Source organism: Silene latifolia, chromosome 5 (genome assembly GCF_048544455.1).
Source record: "Silene latifolia isolate original U9 population chromosome 5, ASM4854445v1, whole genome shotgun sequence".
NCBI lineage: Eukaryota > Viridiplantae > Streptophyta > Magnoliopsida > Caryophyllales > Caryophyllaceae > Silene > Silene latifolia.
In genome coordinates this window covers 37,710,091-37,726,214 of record NC_133530.1, presented here as the reverse complement: position 1 = coordinate 37,726,214, position 16,124 = coordinate 37,710,091, and the positions used below count along the sequence as shown (strand labels likewise).

General features: G+C 35.5%; 1 protein-coding gene across 3 annotated transcripts; it reads left to right on the top strand.

Annotated features, from left to right (window-relative positions):
- The first annotated feature begins 3,620 nt into the window (after positions 1-3,620).
- On the top strand, positions 3,621-15,448 carry LOC141657276 (uncharacterized). 3 transcript variants are annotated; one of them, XM_074464448.1, is made up of 11 exons: positions 3,621-3,795; positions 4,572-4,605; positions 4,741-5,049; positions 6,348-6,540; positions 6,659-6,844; positions 7,030-7,107; positions 7,272-7,435; positions 7,520-7,656; positions 8,988-9,103; positions 9,556-9,800; positions 10,050-10,460. In XM_074464448.1, exons 3-11 carry the CDS (start codon positions 4,814-4,816, stop codon positions 10,096-10,098), a joined length of 1,404 nt encoding a protein of 467 aa, XP_074320549.1. In that variant the 5' UTR covers positions 3,621-3,795; positions 4,572-4,605; positions 4,741-4,813; the 3' UTR covers positions 10,099-10,460. The 3 variants fall into 3 exon arrangements, with proteins under 3 accessions (XP_074320549.1, XP_074320550.1, XP_074320548.1); XM_074464449.1 differs by lacking the exons at positions 4,572-4,605; positions 10,050-10,460 and adding an exon at positions 15,388-15,448; XM_074464447.1 differs by lacking the exon at positions 4,572-4,605.
- The last annotated feature ends 676 nt before the right edge of the window (positions 15,449-16,124 follow it).

The window sequence follows — 16,124 nt, the reverse complement described above, 5'->3', positions numbered from 1 at the left end:
AGGTTTAAGGTTTTTTTTTTGCCACAAGGGACCCCAATGCTTAGCAAATCTAATACACGTGAGTCATGGTTACCTAAAGTCATTAAAATGGCCCTCTGAAATTGCATTGTTATAAGCTAAATCCATAGGATGTGTCAAATCTTATGCAATCATGTTAGTCTATAATTTAATAGTCCACTCAATTTCTACTGATATAGCCTATTATTAGCATGTCCTTCACTCAATTTCTACTGATACAACCTATTATTAGCATGTCCTTTTTTGTCTCTTCTGCTAATTTTCTTTGAAATAAAAAAACACCAAGCACACCATTCATTCTAAAAAATTAGTACTAATTTATATGACCGTATAATTTTTTTTATCCATCATTGAAAGCCAAATAACAATAAGTTGAAACTACATCCGAAACTGCCTTGAAGTGAAGAGTCGAAGTAACATAGAAAGTATACCTGCTTCTTATTTTGTATAATTTTGTTCAGGGTCTCAGGAGAACTCGAGCCATCCATATCATCTTCCACGGAATCCTCCGCTTTCTTAGGACTTTCATCGGATGTGACGGGGCTTGCACCCTTGTACAGTAACCTTTCCTTACGCCAGCTCTGGTTCTCCGTCCAGTTATACCACCCTGTACAGACAGTCTGGGTGTGCTCACCACCAAGGATGATAGCGATCTCTCCTTCCTCTTAGCAGGCAGCGATATTGCCAGGGCCATTTCAGGAGCCTCAATCTTTCTTCTTTTGAAAGGAAAAACCTTGGCCCTGATATCTTGGAGACTGTGGTCTGGCCTGTATTTCACCAACGGGTATGCCGTAGATAGAGCATGAGATACACGGAAAGTAATTTTAATTAGGGCATCACAAGTTAGAACAACACAAAGATTTCATTAGGCTTTGTTATCTACTACAGTGATGGTAGACAGATTCTCGTATATGATTCATTTATATCACCAAGGCCATTAATAGAGCTGAATAAGTGACAAATTGCCATTAAATCGCCCATCCCATGCGACACCAATAGAGCCGAGTAAGTGAGGATGCCAAAGCGAGCTATGGCGCCAACGAATAGCCATGTTCAATCCATAAACTGGAACTATCCGCTCCGTTCCATTTATGAATTTGCCCTGGGTATAGAATTATTTACAGTTCATACAAAAGCATGCTCCTTTGCATTGCATCTCAGTGCACTTTGCGCCTTATACTTCCTGAAAATAAGACTAAAGTTGTTTACAAACCCAAGTTGTTTACAGACCCGACGGCCACAACTACGTCTGTATGAGATGTTTCAGAAATTATTGTCAGGATCTACTCGGGTAGCCTTGGGGCAGATTAGTTTAAGGTGTAAGAGAGGAAAGGAGGGCATAAGAAGCAGAGAAGTGGAGAGATAAGGAGTGTGCAATTGGAATAATTGTAATTTTTAGTGAAACGATGTGCTTAGGAAGCAAAATGCCAAAGCTATGCCGTCTTTCAATTAAAAAATTGCAAGGAGAATCATGGATGTGGAGCAAGGGGACCTTACCTAAACGTGGAGCAGATTACACGTGGACTGTTACCTTTATACCTTACATGAGTAAGCAGAAGCCCAAAATAGACATAGCCCAAGTAAACAGCCAAACTGACAAAGGAGAGCAAATAAGCACAGCCCAAGTAACGGCCCATTAAAGTAGAGCAATTATGTACTGTTCATCGATGAACAGTTATATGTCTTACCCACTTTTAGGTAAGGTGTATAGATATTGTAAATCCATTATCTTTTTCATTATTGCACGGAAAGAAGTAATATTCATAGCTAATATACAATATTTAATAAAAGAACTAAACTTGTATCCGACTCAGCAAGCTAAGTGTGACGGATCAGTCATAAATATATATGCATCGCTTACATGTTTTTCAGTCCAAAAGAATACAATAATTTCTATATGAGACGGTGTTATTGTGTAAACACACAACTCGTTTATTAGCAACAAATGAACCTAACAAAAAAAAAAAGAATAAAATGGTACTCGTGCTATCTAACAATGTGGCATTGATTAACAAATCACTTGCTTGATCTTCATCCGCCTTTGCATTCCTATAATTGTAAACCTATTAAGAAAATAACAATAACAACAAACATTAACAACAAACTAAGAAAATTAATCATATAGAATAATACGAACAATAATGAGCATCAAATAAAAATAAAGTTCTCTAGAGGGATATATAAATGAGATTCTATAATGCTAGGTGGTGATTGTTGAGACCCATGAGAGATTGAGTATGAAGATAAAAATGAATCAATGTTGCTATTTATAACCGGCAAACAAACAACTAAGTTATTGTTATTAGGTCAAGAGAGGAGGGAAAAGGGTGAGGGGAAAACAAACAGTTTAAAGAATTTATAAAAGTAATGACTCCTTTATTGTAGAGTATTCATATCTTTCTTAAATATTATAATTATTATAACAATTAAATTGAACATTTGCCTCTTTTTTTTACTACTTTTGTTTTGTTTACAATAGATTACTACATATCATTTTATAGAGATTAGAGGCTGCCACATGGCAAATAGAGAATACTCATGTTTGCCTTTTTATAATATTGTATAGATAAAATAGATAGATGGGTAAAGAATTAACCACCATCGTAAATAGAAGAATTTATGAGAAATAAGACATTAAATAGAAGAGTTGATCACTTAAACTTGCTTTGAGTTTTTTGCTTTTACCTTTATCTTCAGTTACAACTTACAAGTGCATAATTGCTTAGTCTCTTGGCCTTTTACCTGCTTCAGTTTCAAGTGCTACAAAGTTTCAATTGATTGTAATCAACGTAAAAGATAAGAGATGACTTAGAGCTTTGATTTGTGTTCAGATGCTGACATGGACTTTTAAGAGTGCAAGGTGACATTTTGTAATTCGATGTGGCATTTAATCTATGATCTACGTGGCTTTTAATTGCCATTTTAGCTTAACCTTTTAATAAAGTGTTATAGATTTAGGAATTAAGATAAGAGGTAAGTTAAAGGCCCTTTTGAATGGGAGATAAGTAGAGATTGTGAATGGTGAGCGTGAAAATTTATTAAACCAAAAGATACGGTTACTTACAAATTTAGTTTGAAGAATTGTAGGAGGTGTGATGTAGTGAGTAGACTATACAACCAGTTTTATAGTCAAGAATTTTAGCTCTATGTCGCTATTTCAAGAGTCGCAAGCAAAAAGGGATTGAAGATTCTGATTTGCGATAATGATAAACGCGTGTCCAATAGAACAAATAACGTAGTCTATAAAGAAGTTTTTGAGAAGCTATAGTTCAATTAACTTATGATTGTACCCCATAACAGTTTTTTGTTGTACTTATTTCTTTCCAATTAGTCTACTCTTGTTAACTCTTTGATTTTGAGACCATTTTTTCTGCACGTCTAGAATTCCGAAATTAATACTAACATGAAAAAGCATCCCCTATTAACAACCCTACTTCTCAATCCTAAACGACAGCCCCGTGCAATTTACACGGGCATAAAAGTATAAAACTAGTAAGTTGTTAAAAACTAATCCGAAAATAACCCAAGCCGACCCGACCCGAACCGACCCGAATTCTTGAAAACTGTTTTAGAGTAAATCGATATGCTCCGTTTTAAATACGGAGTTCGTAGTAACTCAAAGTTGAGTTGCAACAAATTTCTTCTTCAAACTGAACACGTTTCTCTGTCACCTTCTCTTTCAATCATCAGAAAATCAAAACCCTAGAAAATTGAACTCAAATCAACGAATCAAAGCTGTAGATTCTGATAATCATCCTATTCCTTAACCAATATTTGGTATTTCCTTAATCTCTATAATTTCTTCTAAGTTAAATTTATCAAGCACAAGTTTTACATGATCATATTAGTTTATCAAGCTTTTTGCACATTTCTACTGTTACATATCACTAAATTAGCCATGAAAAATTGATTGAGATTGTTCTTGTTGATGCAATTGATAATTTCTGTGTAGGTTATGGTGAATTGCTGATTTTGTGTTGAATTGTTGATCGGAACTTTGTATATTGAGTTTTATTATCAGAGAAGTTTAGGTTAGAGCTCATTTCAGTGTAGGCTATGTTACTCAGATTCCCTTAAGATTATGATATGCTCATAGTCTAATGTTCTTACTCGTTTGACGTTTTGAAATCCAAGTTTCAAAACTTTTCACCGCGAATATATTTTTAATAGAAAAAGAAAAGTCTGATGGGGAGATCATTAAATTGTGGAGGAATTTATTGAAATGATGTGTGTAGGTGTTACGCGTCACTACGTAATTTTACTGCTGGGTTGGGGCTGTAAATTGGCCTTTTTGGAGTTGTTCTGGTTAAAATACACGTTGGCTCAATGTTGGTTGGTTAGCCTAAATGTTCAATTTATCATATTCTTGAAGAATCCGTCAACTTCGTTTGATAGGTTGGATCAATGCTTTCTTTTAAGACATGATGAAATGTATGAACGGTGGCAAAAGAGAATCTGAATGAAACGGAACTAGTTTCAAGATTGTTTAATTGCGGCAATGTTATTCCCAAAAATTCCTGGGTCATGATAACCTAGTAATCCTTTTGGTGCAGGAGAGACGATTAGCTTAGGTGAGAGATAATTCAGGTAAATGTGGGGGAATGTAGCCTTAGCGTTGTTGTATCTATCGGATTTATTCGGATCACAGTTGATAAACCAATGTGCCCTTGGTAACTTTAAGCCACTACATGAATTGACAACCTATGTTGATGTTTTCCGCAGGAATAATGAAAGGTGTGAGAGCTGGTAAAACACCAATTTCAGGCGATATTTAGTTTGAGGAGGTGCTGCTGCTATGATGATATTGAAAAAGGTTTTCAACAAGTCGATTTCGAGAAGGGCTTGCTCATCTTTTAATTTAACGTCTATGTCGACTGTTGAAGATCAATTTGGTCTTCAGAAATGGTCTAGAACAAATGGTGTTACAACCAGAAGCTTGTTTTCTGTAAGTAATGTTATAGCAAAAGATTCAGAAGCTTATGGGGATTTTTACTTTGGAGAAGGGACTAAGCAGCTTCTGGTAGCGGTCAAGTGAGTAGACAGTTCATACACTATGGCTTTAAATTACTACTCCCTCCATCCCATAGTTATTGTCCCCCTTTCTATTTTGAGAGGGTTTAAGGAAAATGGGTGAAATACTTATTCTTCCACTAAAATTATAGAAAATTGAGACGATAGTGTTATGATGGAGAGGGGATATTTAATAATCTAGGGGCAATATTGGATGTTCAAACTTTTTCATTACTAAATTTTGAAAGGGGACAATTAAATTGGAATAATGTTTGGCAGAAAGGGGAGAATAAAATTGGGATGGAGGAAGTATTCAGATATTGACTTTAGTTATTGTGAGTTTCCGACATGCCTTTACTTGCTGAGCATTTTATATTAAACCAATTGCGTTTAGCTTTATGTAAAAGAAACAACATGCTTTCTCAATTGTTTCTTGTTATGAATGCTGTTTAGTGAAGTATATTTATACTCAATCTGATTTTTTAATTTAGTCACCCTTTCATAGGATTGACTTTACTAGAATGAAATTTTGTTTGATTGGCACTCTGTCATGATGTAATTTTCTAGGTTCCCTTTCCAATGTGACTGATTTTCTTGGCCAAAAATAAAGCTCACTGGTGCCTGAAAATTACTTTGGTTTCAGCACCCGTTCATCTCAAGGATGATCACGTGTGGGTCCAATCTCCATCCATATGAGTTCTATGTAAAGTTGTAAGGGTAAGATTATTGGTAGTCTTGAGACAAGACTTTCATAAGTCTTAAGACAAGACTCACTCAAGACTACCAATAATCTACTCAAGTCTTAACAAAGTCTTAAGTTGAGTCTTGGAAATCCAAGACTCAACTTAAGACTTTGGGTGAGTCTTGACCCCACATTAAAGGAAATTATCCAATGAATGCATCCCATGTGTCGTTTCTTTTTTTTTGTAAAAAAAGAATAAACTGAAAAAGTAGAGTCTGGGGTGAGTCTGACGGATAATGTATAAAGTCTGAGGTGGGTCTGAACAATAAAGAAATAACAAAAATTAGTGGAAAGCTGATGTGGTAGAGTCTTAAGACTTGGGAGAGTCTGACTGATAATCTTACCCTAAACTATCAGCAAGGACTCTTATTTAGTTACTTTATCTTGGAATCAGGAATGATTATTGGTGATTTCTCTTGCATTTGCATAAATCTTCTTGTATCTTTGTTACTCTATATTTATGGTGGCGTATATTTTTGTGATTTTCTAAAGATTTCGGACTTCTTACCCTTCAACACTGCTCTTGACATGCTAGCTAACATTTTCCTGCAATTTGGTTTAATGTCTCATTTTCCAGTTCTGAAGTTGTAAGAACCAAAACTTCAAGGAGAACGACAATGAGGGACATACTCTTAGAACCTAGGTCACCTGCTTTTCTGAAGCAGCAGCAGCAGGGAGTGGTTAGAAGTTGTTCTGATGCCCTGGCGTCACACACTCGTAACTACAGTTCACTAGGCATTGATACGTTTCCAGGATACAGTCAGAGTAGGGTACGTGGAATCACACTTCTGATGCGATCTGTTGTGACTTATAACATATAATTAGTTAAACTTTTTAGAGTTCCTTTACTTTAATTTCTTCAATTGTTTAATATGTGAAACAGTGCAGGGGCCACTTTTACAGAAGTTGCCGAAATGTGTGAAGATAGTAGAAGTTGGACCGAGAGATGGCCTCCAGAACGAGAAAAGTATAGTACCTACTGATGTAAAAATCAAGTTGATAAAGATGCTTGCTTCTTCTGGCCTGTCGGTTGTTGAGGCTACTAGTTTCGTGTCCCCTAAATGGGTGCCTCAAGTAAGTACTTCTCTGTGATTCTGTTGAGTGCAGATATTCATTACGAAATATCTTGATGTAATGTGTCTTAGTTCTGACATTTAAACAGTGATCTGTTTTTGTAATCGTGTATGGGCCCTCTTATAGTCCCAACTGAAATGTTAAGTCAATATAAAATGTATTGTTGAAGAATTATTCTTTTGTAGCTTGCAGATGCGAAGGCCGTCATGGAAGCAATCCGACATCAAGGTGGTAGGTTTCCTGTACTGATCCCTAATCTCAAGGTAAGCTTTTTCCATGGTTGTGTATAGGCCTGGCAAAACACACCTGGCCCATGTGAATAACTTGAATACGGCCTGTTTGCGATGTTTAGTTGTGTCTCCAAATCTTCATTGAGGTATTCTGGTGAAAGTTAGCCACTGCTAATTTTCCAATTTTGTTAAAGCAGGGTTTTGAAGCAGCCGTTGCAGCTGGTGCCAAGGAAGTGGCGATTTTTGCTTCAGCTTCAGAGTCCTTCTCAAAGTCAAACATTAATTGTAGCATTGAAGAGAGTCTCAAACGATACCATGATGTAGCTATTGCTGCAAAGAAACACTCTTTGCCTGTTCGTGGGTCTGTATGCTTGTTTATTACCTGTACATTTTTTAGTAGCATTATGAATGTACTTTTGTATGTAATACTTGAAATGTCTCTCAGGTACATATCATGCGTTGTGGGGTGCCCAGTTGAAGGAACCGTATCTCCATCTCAAGTAGCATATGTTGCTAAAGAGCTATCTAACATGGGATGTTACGAGATCTCTCTTGGTGATACAATAGGTATCGGGACGCCTGGTATGTCCTATAGCTCTTGAAGTTCATACTTTGGGGATTATTGCTGAATAATGTGAAATCTTGCTTTAACTAATTTGATAGATAACCAACACGAGTCAACTGAATTGATCTTAGTAGCGAAGGAAAAGCTGCAATACCCCTTTTTAGGATTTCAGTTTTCAACAACAAAGCTTTAAGGCTTATTTGGATGAGGAGTTTTGGAGGGAAAAGGAGGGGAGGGTAGGGGAGGGTAGGGGATACAAAATCCCCTGTTTGGATAACAAACAGCGTAGGAGGGAAATGGAAGCGAGGGATTTGGAGGGATACATTTTCCCTCCTCCTAGCTTAATCAAAATCCCTCCAACAAAGGAGAGATTTGGAGGGAAAACTCCTTTCCTCCATTCCCCTCCCCTTCCTTTTCTTTCAATCGTACTATCCAAACACACCCTCCCCCCACTTATCTTTCCTATGTTAGAAGGATTGTAATTTCCCTTCTCCATTTTCCTTATACCCTTAGGATGTGTTTGGATTGCAAAAGTGGAAGGAAAGGGAGGGGAGGGAGAAGGAGGAAAGGGGAAGGGAGGGAAGGGAAGGGGTGGGAGAATGAGGTGTGGGTGTTTGGATACAATTTCCCTCCAAATCTTGCCTATTGTGGAGAGATTCTAATTTGCCTTGGAGGAGGGAAAATGGATCCCTCCAAATCTCCCCTCTCCATTTCTCTCCACCCTTATTTGTTATCCAAACAAGGAATTTTAACTCCCCTACTATCCCTCCCTTTCTTTTCTCTCCAAATCCCTTTATCCAAACACACCCTTTATTAGCTTTACCAAACAAGGGATTTTGTTTTATGTATTCCTCCCCTCACCTACAAATACTTCAGTCCAAAGAAGCCCTTAATTCGCATATGATAGTTCCCCTACTATAGTTGATTTTTTTTTTTTTTTTTTTTTTTTTTTTTTTTTTAATAAAAATGTGCATGTAATATTGCTACTCATGGCAAGGACATTTTGAAAAGTTTATCTTAGCTTAAATCTTTAAACAGGACACACATCTAGAAATCGACTAAAGCAAAAATGTTCTTAAATCAACTTACTATGATGACACACATAGATCCGATTGTTGTGTCTGTAAAACTTGTTCACTGGAGTCAGCAGTTGAAAAATTATGGTGACAGTCTTCTTCCTAGAGGAAATCATTGGTCAAATCACTCATTTGGTTTAAGAAATGTGTTCTCTAGGAGCTTGAGGTTAATAAGTTGTCATTTATATCTAATCACTGCTTAGCGTTCTCTATTCCTTTCGTTTTGTATTGAGATCAGCTTCCTTTGTCTTTCATTTCTGCTTTTATCTCAGGTACTGTTATTCCAATGCTTGAAGCTGTTATGGATGTTCTCCCTGTTGAGAAGCTTGCTGTCCATTTTCATGATACATATGGACAAGCTCTCTCCAACATCCTCATCTCCCTTCAAGTAAGAAAATCTTAATGGGATGTTGGATTATAGCTTGTAATATTTTGTTCTTAGAAGTTAGAACTCTAAAAGAATTGTTGGATTGTATAATCTTATACGGTTTTTTGTAGTCATACTCTCCGTGTCCCAGTCATGTCAATAGTTTACATTTGCTTTTGAATCGTTTTTTTATGTTAGCAAGTGCAAGTGAACTAGGGATTCTAGCATTCATTCTACCACACAAAACATATTTAAAAAGAAACATAATCTATTGACGGATCAAAGTGGAATACATAAAGTATTGGTAGGGACAAAGGTAATACACTTTTTTTTATATGCCAAAGTTTTGAAATTCTTCCCCCTCCCCACCCCCTTTCCGAACATACTATTGTCCAGTTTCGGGTTTTGCAGGGTAATCGTGCCTTCACTAGCTGCGAAACCATATCATTAATTTCTTTTCTGTTCGTTTTCAGATGGGCATTAGTGCAGTGGATTCGTCTATTGCAGGCCTTGGTGGCTGTCCATACGCTAAGGGTGCATCGGGTAACGTAGCCACTGAGGATGTAGTATATATGCTCAATGGACTAGGAGTAGAAACTAACATCGACATGCAGAAACTCTTACTGGCTGGTGATTTCATCTGCAAGCACCTGGGACGGGCATCTGGGTCAAAGGCGGCCACTGCGTTGACAAAAACCCTTGCTCATGCATCCAAGTTGTAAGAAACTCATACCTCTTCTTTTCTGTACATTTTACCTGGAAAATTCATTTATGTAATATGTATCCATTTGGAATGGACTATGTTTCCTTCGACCAAAACTCTTCTTGGCACTAATTTTATGTGCTTTTTATTACGCTTACAATTGGAGTGAACCTTGTTGTCTATAAACTTGCCAATTCTAGAAGACTTAAGCTAAGCCATTTATTTAGTTTGGGTATATCACTACGATTATTATGCTCTTTGTAGGGGTGCTTCTACAAGTTTTGGGGTTCAGGGGAGCGAGATAAAAAGATAGCCATACAAATTGATCTCACTTCAAAACTTCACTTTGACCCACATGTTGCGCGTCGACACAATATGACACACTTCATGCTGTAAACATGCTGTTTTTTTCCACAAGATAGCCGAATCTGGCACTTGCAGTGAGTCGTCAAGGGTGAATATGAGTAGGGTGCATTGTGCAATGATGAAAGCGAGATGTTAAAAGTTAAAATAAGATGGATCAAATTTCAAAAACTTCCTGAAGTGGTTATTCCCTGCATTTAGCATCTTCTCCGTTTTGATGATTGCCGTACATATACATATACTCCCTATCTATTTGTATTGAAAAATGACAGCCAAAATCATCTTCGTTTGTCTTCCTGACAATATTCTTCAGCCCAAAAGTTTTCAATGATCCAATGCACTGTCGTCTTTACTCTTTAGGCTTAGGAATCCTTTTCCAACCATCCTGAATTGTTATGGAGATCATTTCTACACTCTACTGTGTGAAATAATCATTTCATGTCATGGAGGGTAATTAATCAGGACCCGATTTGTGTGTCTTTTTATTTAAATAAAAAATAAAATAAAATAAAATTTAACGCTTCAGTAATCACTACGCAGTTTTTGTGGATGCATTTTAGGCCCTGTTCTTTCTGGCTTATTTTCAAATTTATTTCGATTTTTCGATTCATTTCGGCTCCATTCGATTCGGCATTTCGGCTCCATTCGATTGATTGACTCCATTAAGTTGACTCATTTCAAACTTTACTCATCTTAAATTTAATAGTTATTATTAATTTTGTTATCAATAATACTATTTTTTTTTAATATTATTCTTTATTCTTTATTATTATTATTATTATTATTATTATTATATTTAATAATAGTGTTAATAATAATGTTATTAATAATTTATTTATTATTATTATTATGAATATTATTATTAAAATGAATAATATTGTTGTTGTTGTTGTTAAAATGAATAATAATGTTATTAATGTTAATAATAATATTATTTATTATTATTGTTGTTATTATTATTATTAGTAGAATAGTAGTAGTATTGTTGTTGTTGTTGTTATAATTATTGGTATTATTATTATTAAAATTAATAACATTTATTATTAATATTATTGATGGGGCACGCCCAACCGACTTGACCCAGTAGCCAATATGGGGTCATAAAAGTCAACACGCTTGCCAACATGGTTACGGATTCGCTTGATACTCTACGAATCACGAATTGTTAAAAGCGAATTCTATCAATCGATTCATCGAAAATACATATAACACATTTTCTATAAGCGAATCGCGAATCGATAAGGCGTATTCATAGCGAATATGGTAACTATGCTTGCGACCATCATTTGAGGTACACATAGAAATCTATAAATACCTCATTATTCACCCATCAATGGTAAAATACTTCTCACCAACAACTTCCTCTCTCTAGAAGTAAGACTACTCGAGCTACTATGAGAGGGCACGGAAACCTTAGCTTCAAGCAAGGTCTATCCAACAGTACCGTAAGGCATCAGAGAAGGACCTATTGCGAACCCTCTGAGGCCCTATTTGTTACGCGTGAAAGATCCATCCGGAGAGAGCAAGCATAGGTTCGAGGTGCCATCGTCTGAGAAGAGCGCGTTGACCCGACCCGGATTCGAGCAACGCTTACTTGAGTGTTTTTATTCGAAACAATTATTTTTACTAATATCATTATTAATATTGACATTATTATTTATTATTGTTATTAAGAATATTATTAGTAAAAAATTACTATTTTTTCATTATTATAATTTATGATTATTCATATACTCCTCCCTCTATCCCGGTCAATTGTTGTCCTTTGGTTTTGGCACAAAGACCAAGGAAAGAGGAGTGGCCAATTATAAAATGACAAGCGGACCAAATTGAGTGTGAATGATCAAATTGTTCATCAAGTTTATTCTTAAAATATAAAGGACAATAATTGAATGAGACACCCCAAAATGGAATAGGACGACAAATTACCGGGACAGAGGGAGTATAATATTATAATTTTTTTCTTAAAAATATTAATTTTAGTATAAATAGTATTATACTATGAATATTATTATTATTATTATTATTATTATTATTATTATTATTATTATTATTATTATTATTATTATTATTATTATTATTATTATAGTTGATAATAACAATAATATTAAATATTATTATTATTATTATTATTAATATTAATATGATTATTTCGATTCGATTAAATTTCAATTGACTTTATTATTTACTCGCTCCATTCGATTCGAGTTCGGCTCACTCCATTCGATTCATTCGATTCGATTCGATTCGCTCCATTCGATTCGATTGATTCAGCTCTAAAAAGCCAGAAAGAACAGGGCCTTAGTATGGTTAATCGGAAAATGGTCGTTTTATTCTTAACTTAGGGATAACCGACTTTCTTGCTTCTTAAACTTAGAGAAGCTGCTAATTATGCATTTGGGCCTCGGGGTAATTGAGGGGGTGTTGCCCTCATGCTCTTCTCAAGTTGTATCCATAAGTTCGAAACTACGCACTCTTTATTGGGTTTATACTATTGCTTATAAAGCAAACTTTAAGATGAGAACAGGAGCTTAAAAATTGTTGCTCTTAAGTCTTTACCATTTGAGTTCTATGAGTCGGATTCTCTGTTGCGGATAAGTTAAGATTGTAACTTTGTAAGAAGTGGTAAGATAACAATTAACAACCATCGAATTTCTAAACTATGTTAACTGGTGTTGGTCTGATCTGATTCTTTATTTGAATGAAAGTAACAAACTAGTAGAGAAAGAGATTTTAATAATTTAAACACCAATGCAATTACCTCAATAAAATAATTGTACAGAAGTACTAAACATGTACATGAGCAATAGAGATCCTCTCCATTTCTAAAATGGAGGGTTCATTTCTTTTGAATGGTGAAGATTTCATTTGGGGGCGATCTAACGATCTGGGTGAGGACTGAGGAAATGAACTTTCCACTTCTTTTAGAAAATGGAGATGATACATGCTATTTTCTTCTCTCCATCTTCTGCCTCTCTTTTCGTCCGATTTTTTTTTCCAACAATGCATAAAGTACGCGATACCTCTTTCTTTTGAAAAGAATGTCTGCTATTTCATTCGTTGAAACTTCAATTGTCCCTGTGAAATTCAACAATAATAGCATTGCTCTAAACCGATGGGCAAGGTGTAATACATTTGTAAACGGGTTATTTGGGTTATGACTTACGAGTGATACGATGGTTCGAGAGGTTCATAGAATGAGAACAATTTTACTCGATAGATATTGGACTCGTGAGTAGTAAGATTTTTTAATTAAGTTTTTGCATGAATGGACAAAATCTTAAAAGTAGTCTGTAGTACTTACAGTAGCTTTCTGTGCTTCTCACAAGTGATACGGAGTACAAGTTAACATTGTACGTCCTCAATCATGCTGGCTTTCTCATGCTGGACTCCTTGGCTCTGTCACATTTCATAGATAGTTCAAAAGATAGTCTTTCTAACTCAGCCGATTCTTTACATTTATTAAAAATTTCTTTAACAAGAAAAGATAAACGTAAAGGTTAAGTAGAGTAAATCTGTTTTTATTTGATTTCTCCCACTTTTTCTTTTTGATCTAGTATTTCTTAACTTTATTAAGAAATGTGTTATTTTGGAAATGGGATACAAGGAAGTACTGTAGTATATTATTAAGCCATTATTAAAAGTTTGCTAGGTTTGGCATGTTTAAGGTATTTCAGTGAAGGATTGGATTGGATTGGATGTTGTATTTAGATTTTAGACATAATGTCGACTAATTAATAGGGTGTCTACCGATATCAGGTGGCAAGTACCGAGTACCGAGTACCGACCCAAAATAAAGACGGAATTATTTACAAAAGACTCCCAACTGGAAGTGTGGTGGCCCTGGTGGGCTAAAATGTTTTCAAAGTCTGCGAGTCGAATTTATAATTCAACTAATGAAACTTATAAAATGAGAGAAATCGGTATAGGGGAGACAACACCACTAGCCTTTCTCGCTCCACCATTAGACGAAACCAATACTTAATACCATGAATTGAATGTCCTATCTACTTAGTTTTCTACTCTACTTTTTGTTTTTCTGGATGCTTTTTTTTTATATAGTTTTTGAAACGGTACAGCATGAAACCCTCCATGCAAAAGGCTGGGAACTGACAACAGTCAATACGAAGTATAATTAAGAAACACATTAAAATAATGAGTAAAAGATAAAAAGATTAGTTGATGGTCGGATAGAAGATGATGTAGGGCAACATTAATAGGGAGGATAATATATATCATATCAGTGTATTCAATGTCTTCTGTTAATTTCATTAAGGACTTGGTCGGCTCCTGTCTTCTTCACTTGTAAGACTTCAATTGTCTTGCAGAACCCAAATGCTTTAGTTGGTTAGCAATACCCAAATACTTATGAAAGACGGTATCTTACTAAATTATTACTAGACCACTTTTTCGTAACCTTTTTTTATTAATCGTGTTCAAAGTGATTATTTTATTTGGTACATGTCTTCATGACGAGATTTTTTGTATGCCGTGATTGTTTTTATTAGTAAACCATTTTATATAATACGTGTTCATTCTATATATTTTTTTTACCGTCCTCTAGAAGACTTACTCCAAAGAGTACCATTCCTTTGTATTTTACAACATACAGTATTATTTAGTGTTTAAGCAGCTCTCCTAACATGGCCTCATTGACAATGTGGCGAAAAAAGTGCGTAAACCCTCCGTCCTCATTAATTTGCCTCAGACTGTCTTATGTAAGCTTGCATCGTTATTTCTTCTACTAATGTAATATCTCCTTTCACCGGAATTTGTATCAGACGTATGCTACAATTCCGCGTATATGATAACCTTGAGACGTATGCTATAATTGCGCATTTGCGCCTATGTGATAACCTCCCCCGGCACACGACAATGGATTCCTTTAAGCACTTACAGGGAGTAGTATCTCTTACTCTCTTTTGGTCAGGCACTTGGATTAGCATCCATTTCTTTACTGGTTCATTTTTTAACTCCACTTGGTATTTTTTTTCTCCAATTTTTTTTCTCTTGATTAATATTCCTATAAAAGCTCATATTTGCACAGATATGTGTAATCTTAAAGTGAGTCTTCTTGGTAGGTAATTGAATGATGTTTTGTCACCAAAATATTTACTGTCTTGATTGAAATTTCAGAAATCAACTGAAGACACTGTGAACAAAGCTTTAATTGAAACTTGTTTGTGTTTTGATGCAACCTCTGTGCCACTTTCTGTGTTTTGTGGTGCATTATGTGTAGGGGCCTCAATGATCTGATACTCTGCTCCATCCTTCTTTGGGACTAGGTACTGTTATTTTCCTCATATTTCTTCCTCTGCCAAATTTTACCCTGTCCGGTTTCTTTTTGGATATAATCCATCTGTGATGCTTGTACGAGCCGGAATATATAATCGTAAATTTATATGCCAACTTGATAATTCGCACATAGCGGGGTAAGAGTGTGTTAGGCCATGTTCTTTCGGGCTTTAATTTCATCTTATTTTAGCTCAGCTCAGCTCAACTCTATTCTCAACTCTGGTCAACTCATCTCTTCACATATTATCTCTTACCTCAACTTCATTCAGCTCAGCTTAGCGCCATTCAGTTTAGTCCCTTTCTGCCGAAAAGAGCAAGGTCTTAGATGTGAACTGTATGTCGGTGAAACTAAGAGATAAATCTCGATAACCTATATGGGAAATTTGTCAAATATGCAGATTATTGCTCGGTACTTCATGATTTAGATATGCCAGTCATAAGAGATACCAAAATACGTACGAGCTTGAAAACAAATTGTGCAAAGCATAATAGTACATAGAATGTGCAACAAAAAAATGGACTAATAATGACTGCTATCTTTTGACTAGTTTCTTAATGATTTACTCCAAGGGAAATCCAATCTATGATGTCAAACTTGTGAAATCTCATTTGTGACCATCAATATCCGTCACTCTTGAGTGACGGATACCATTTTACCTCACAAAGTACCCACTTTTTCTC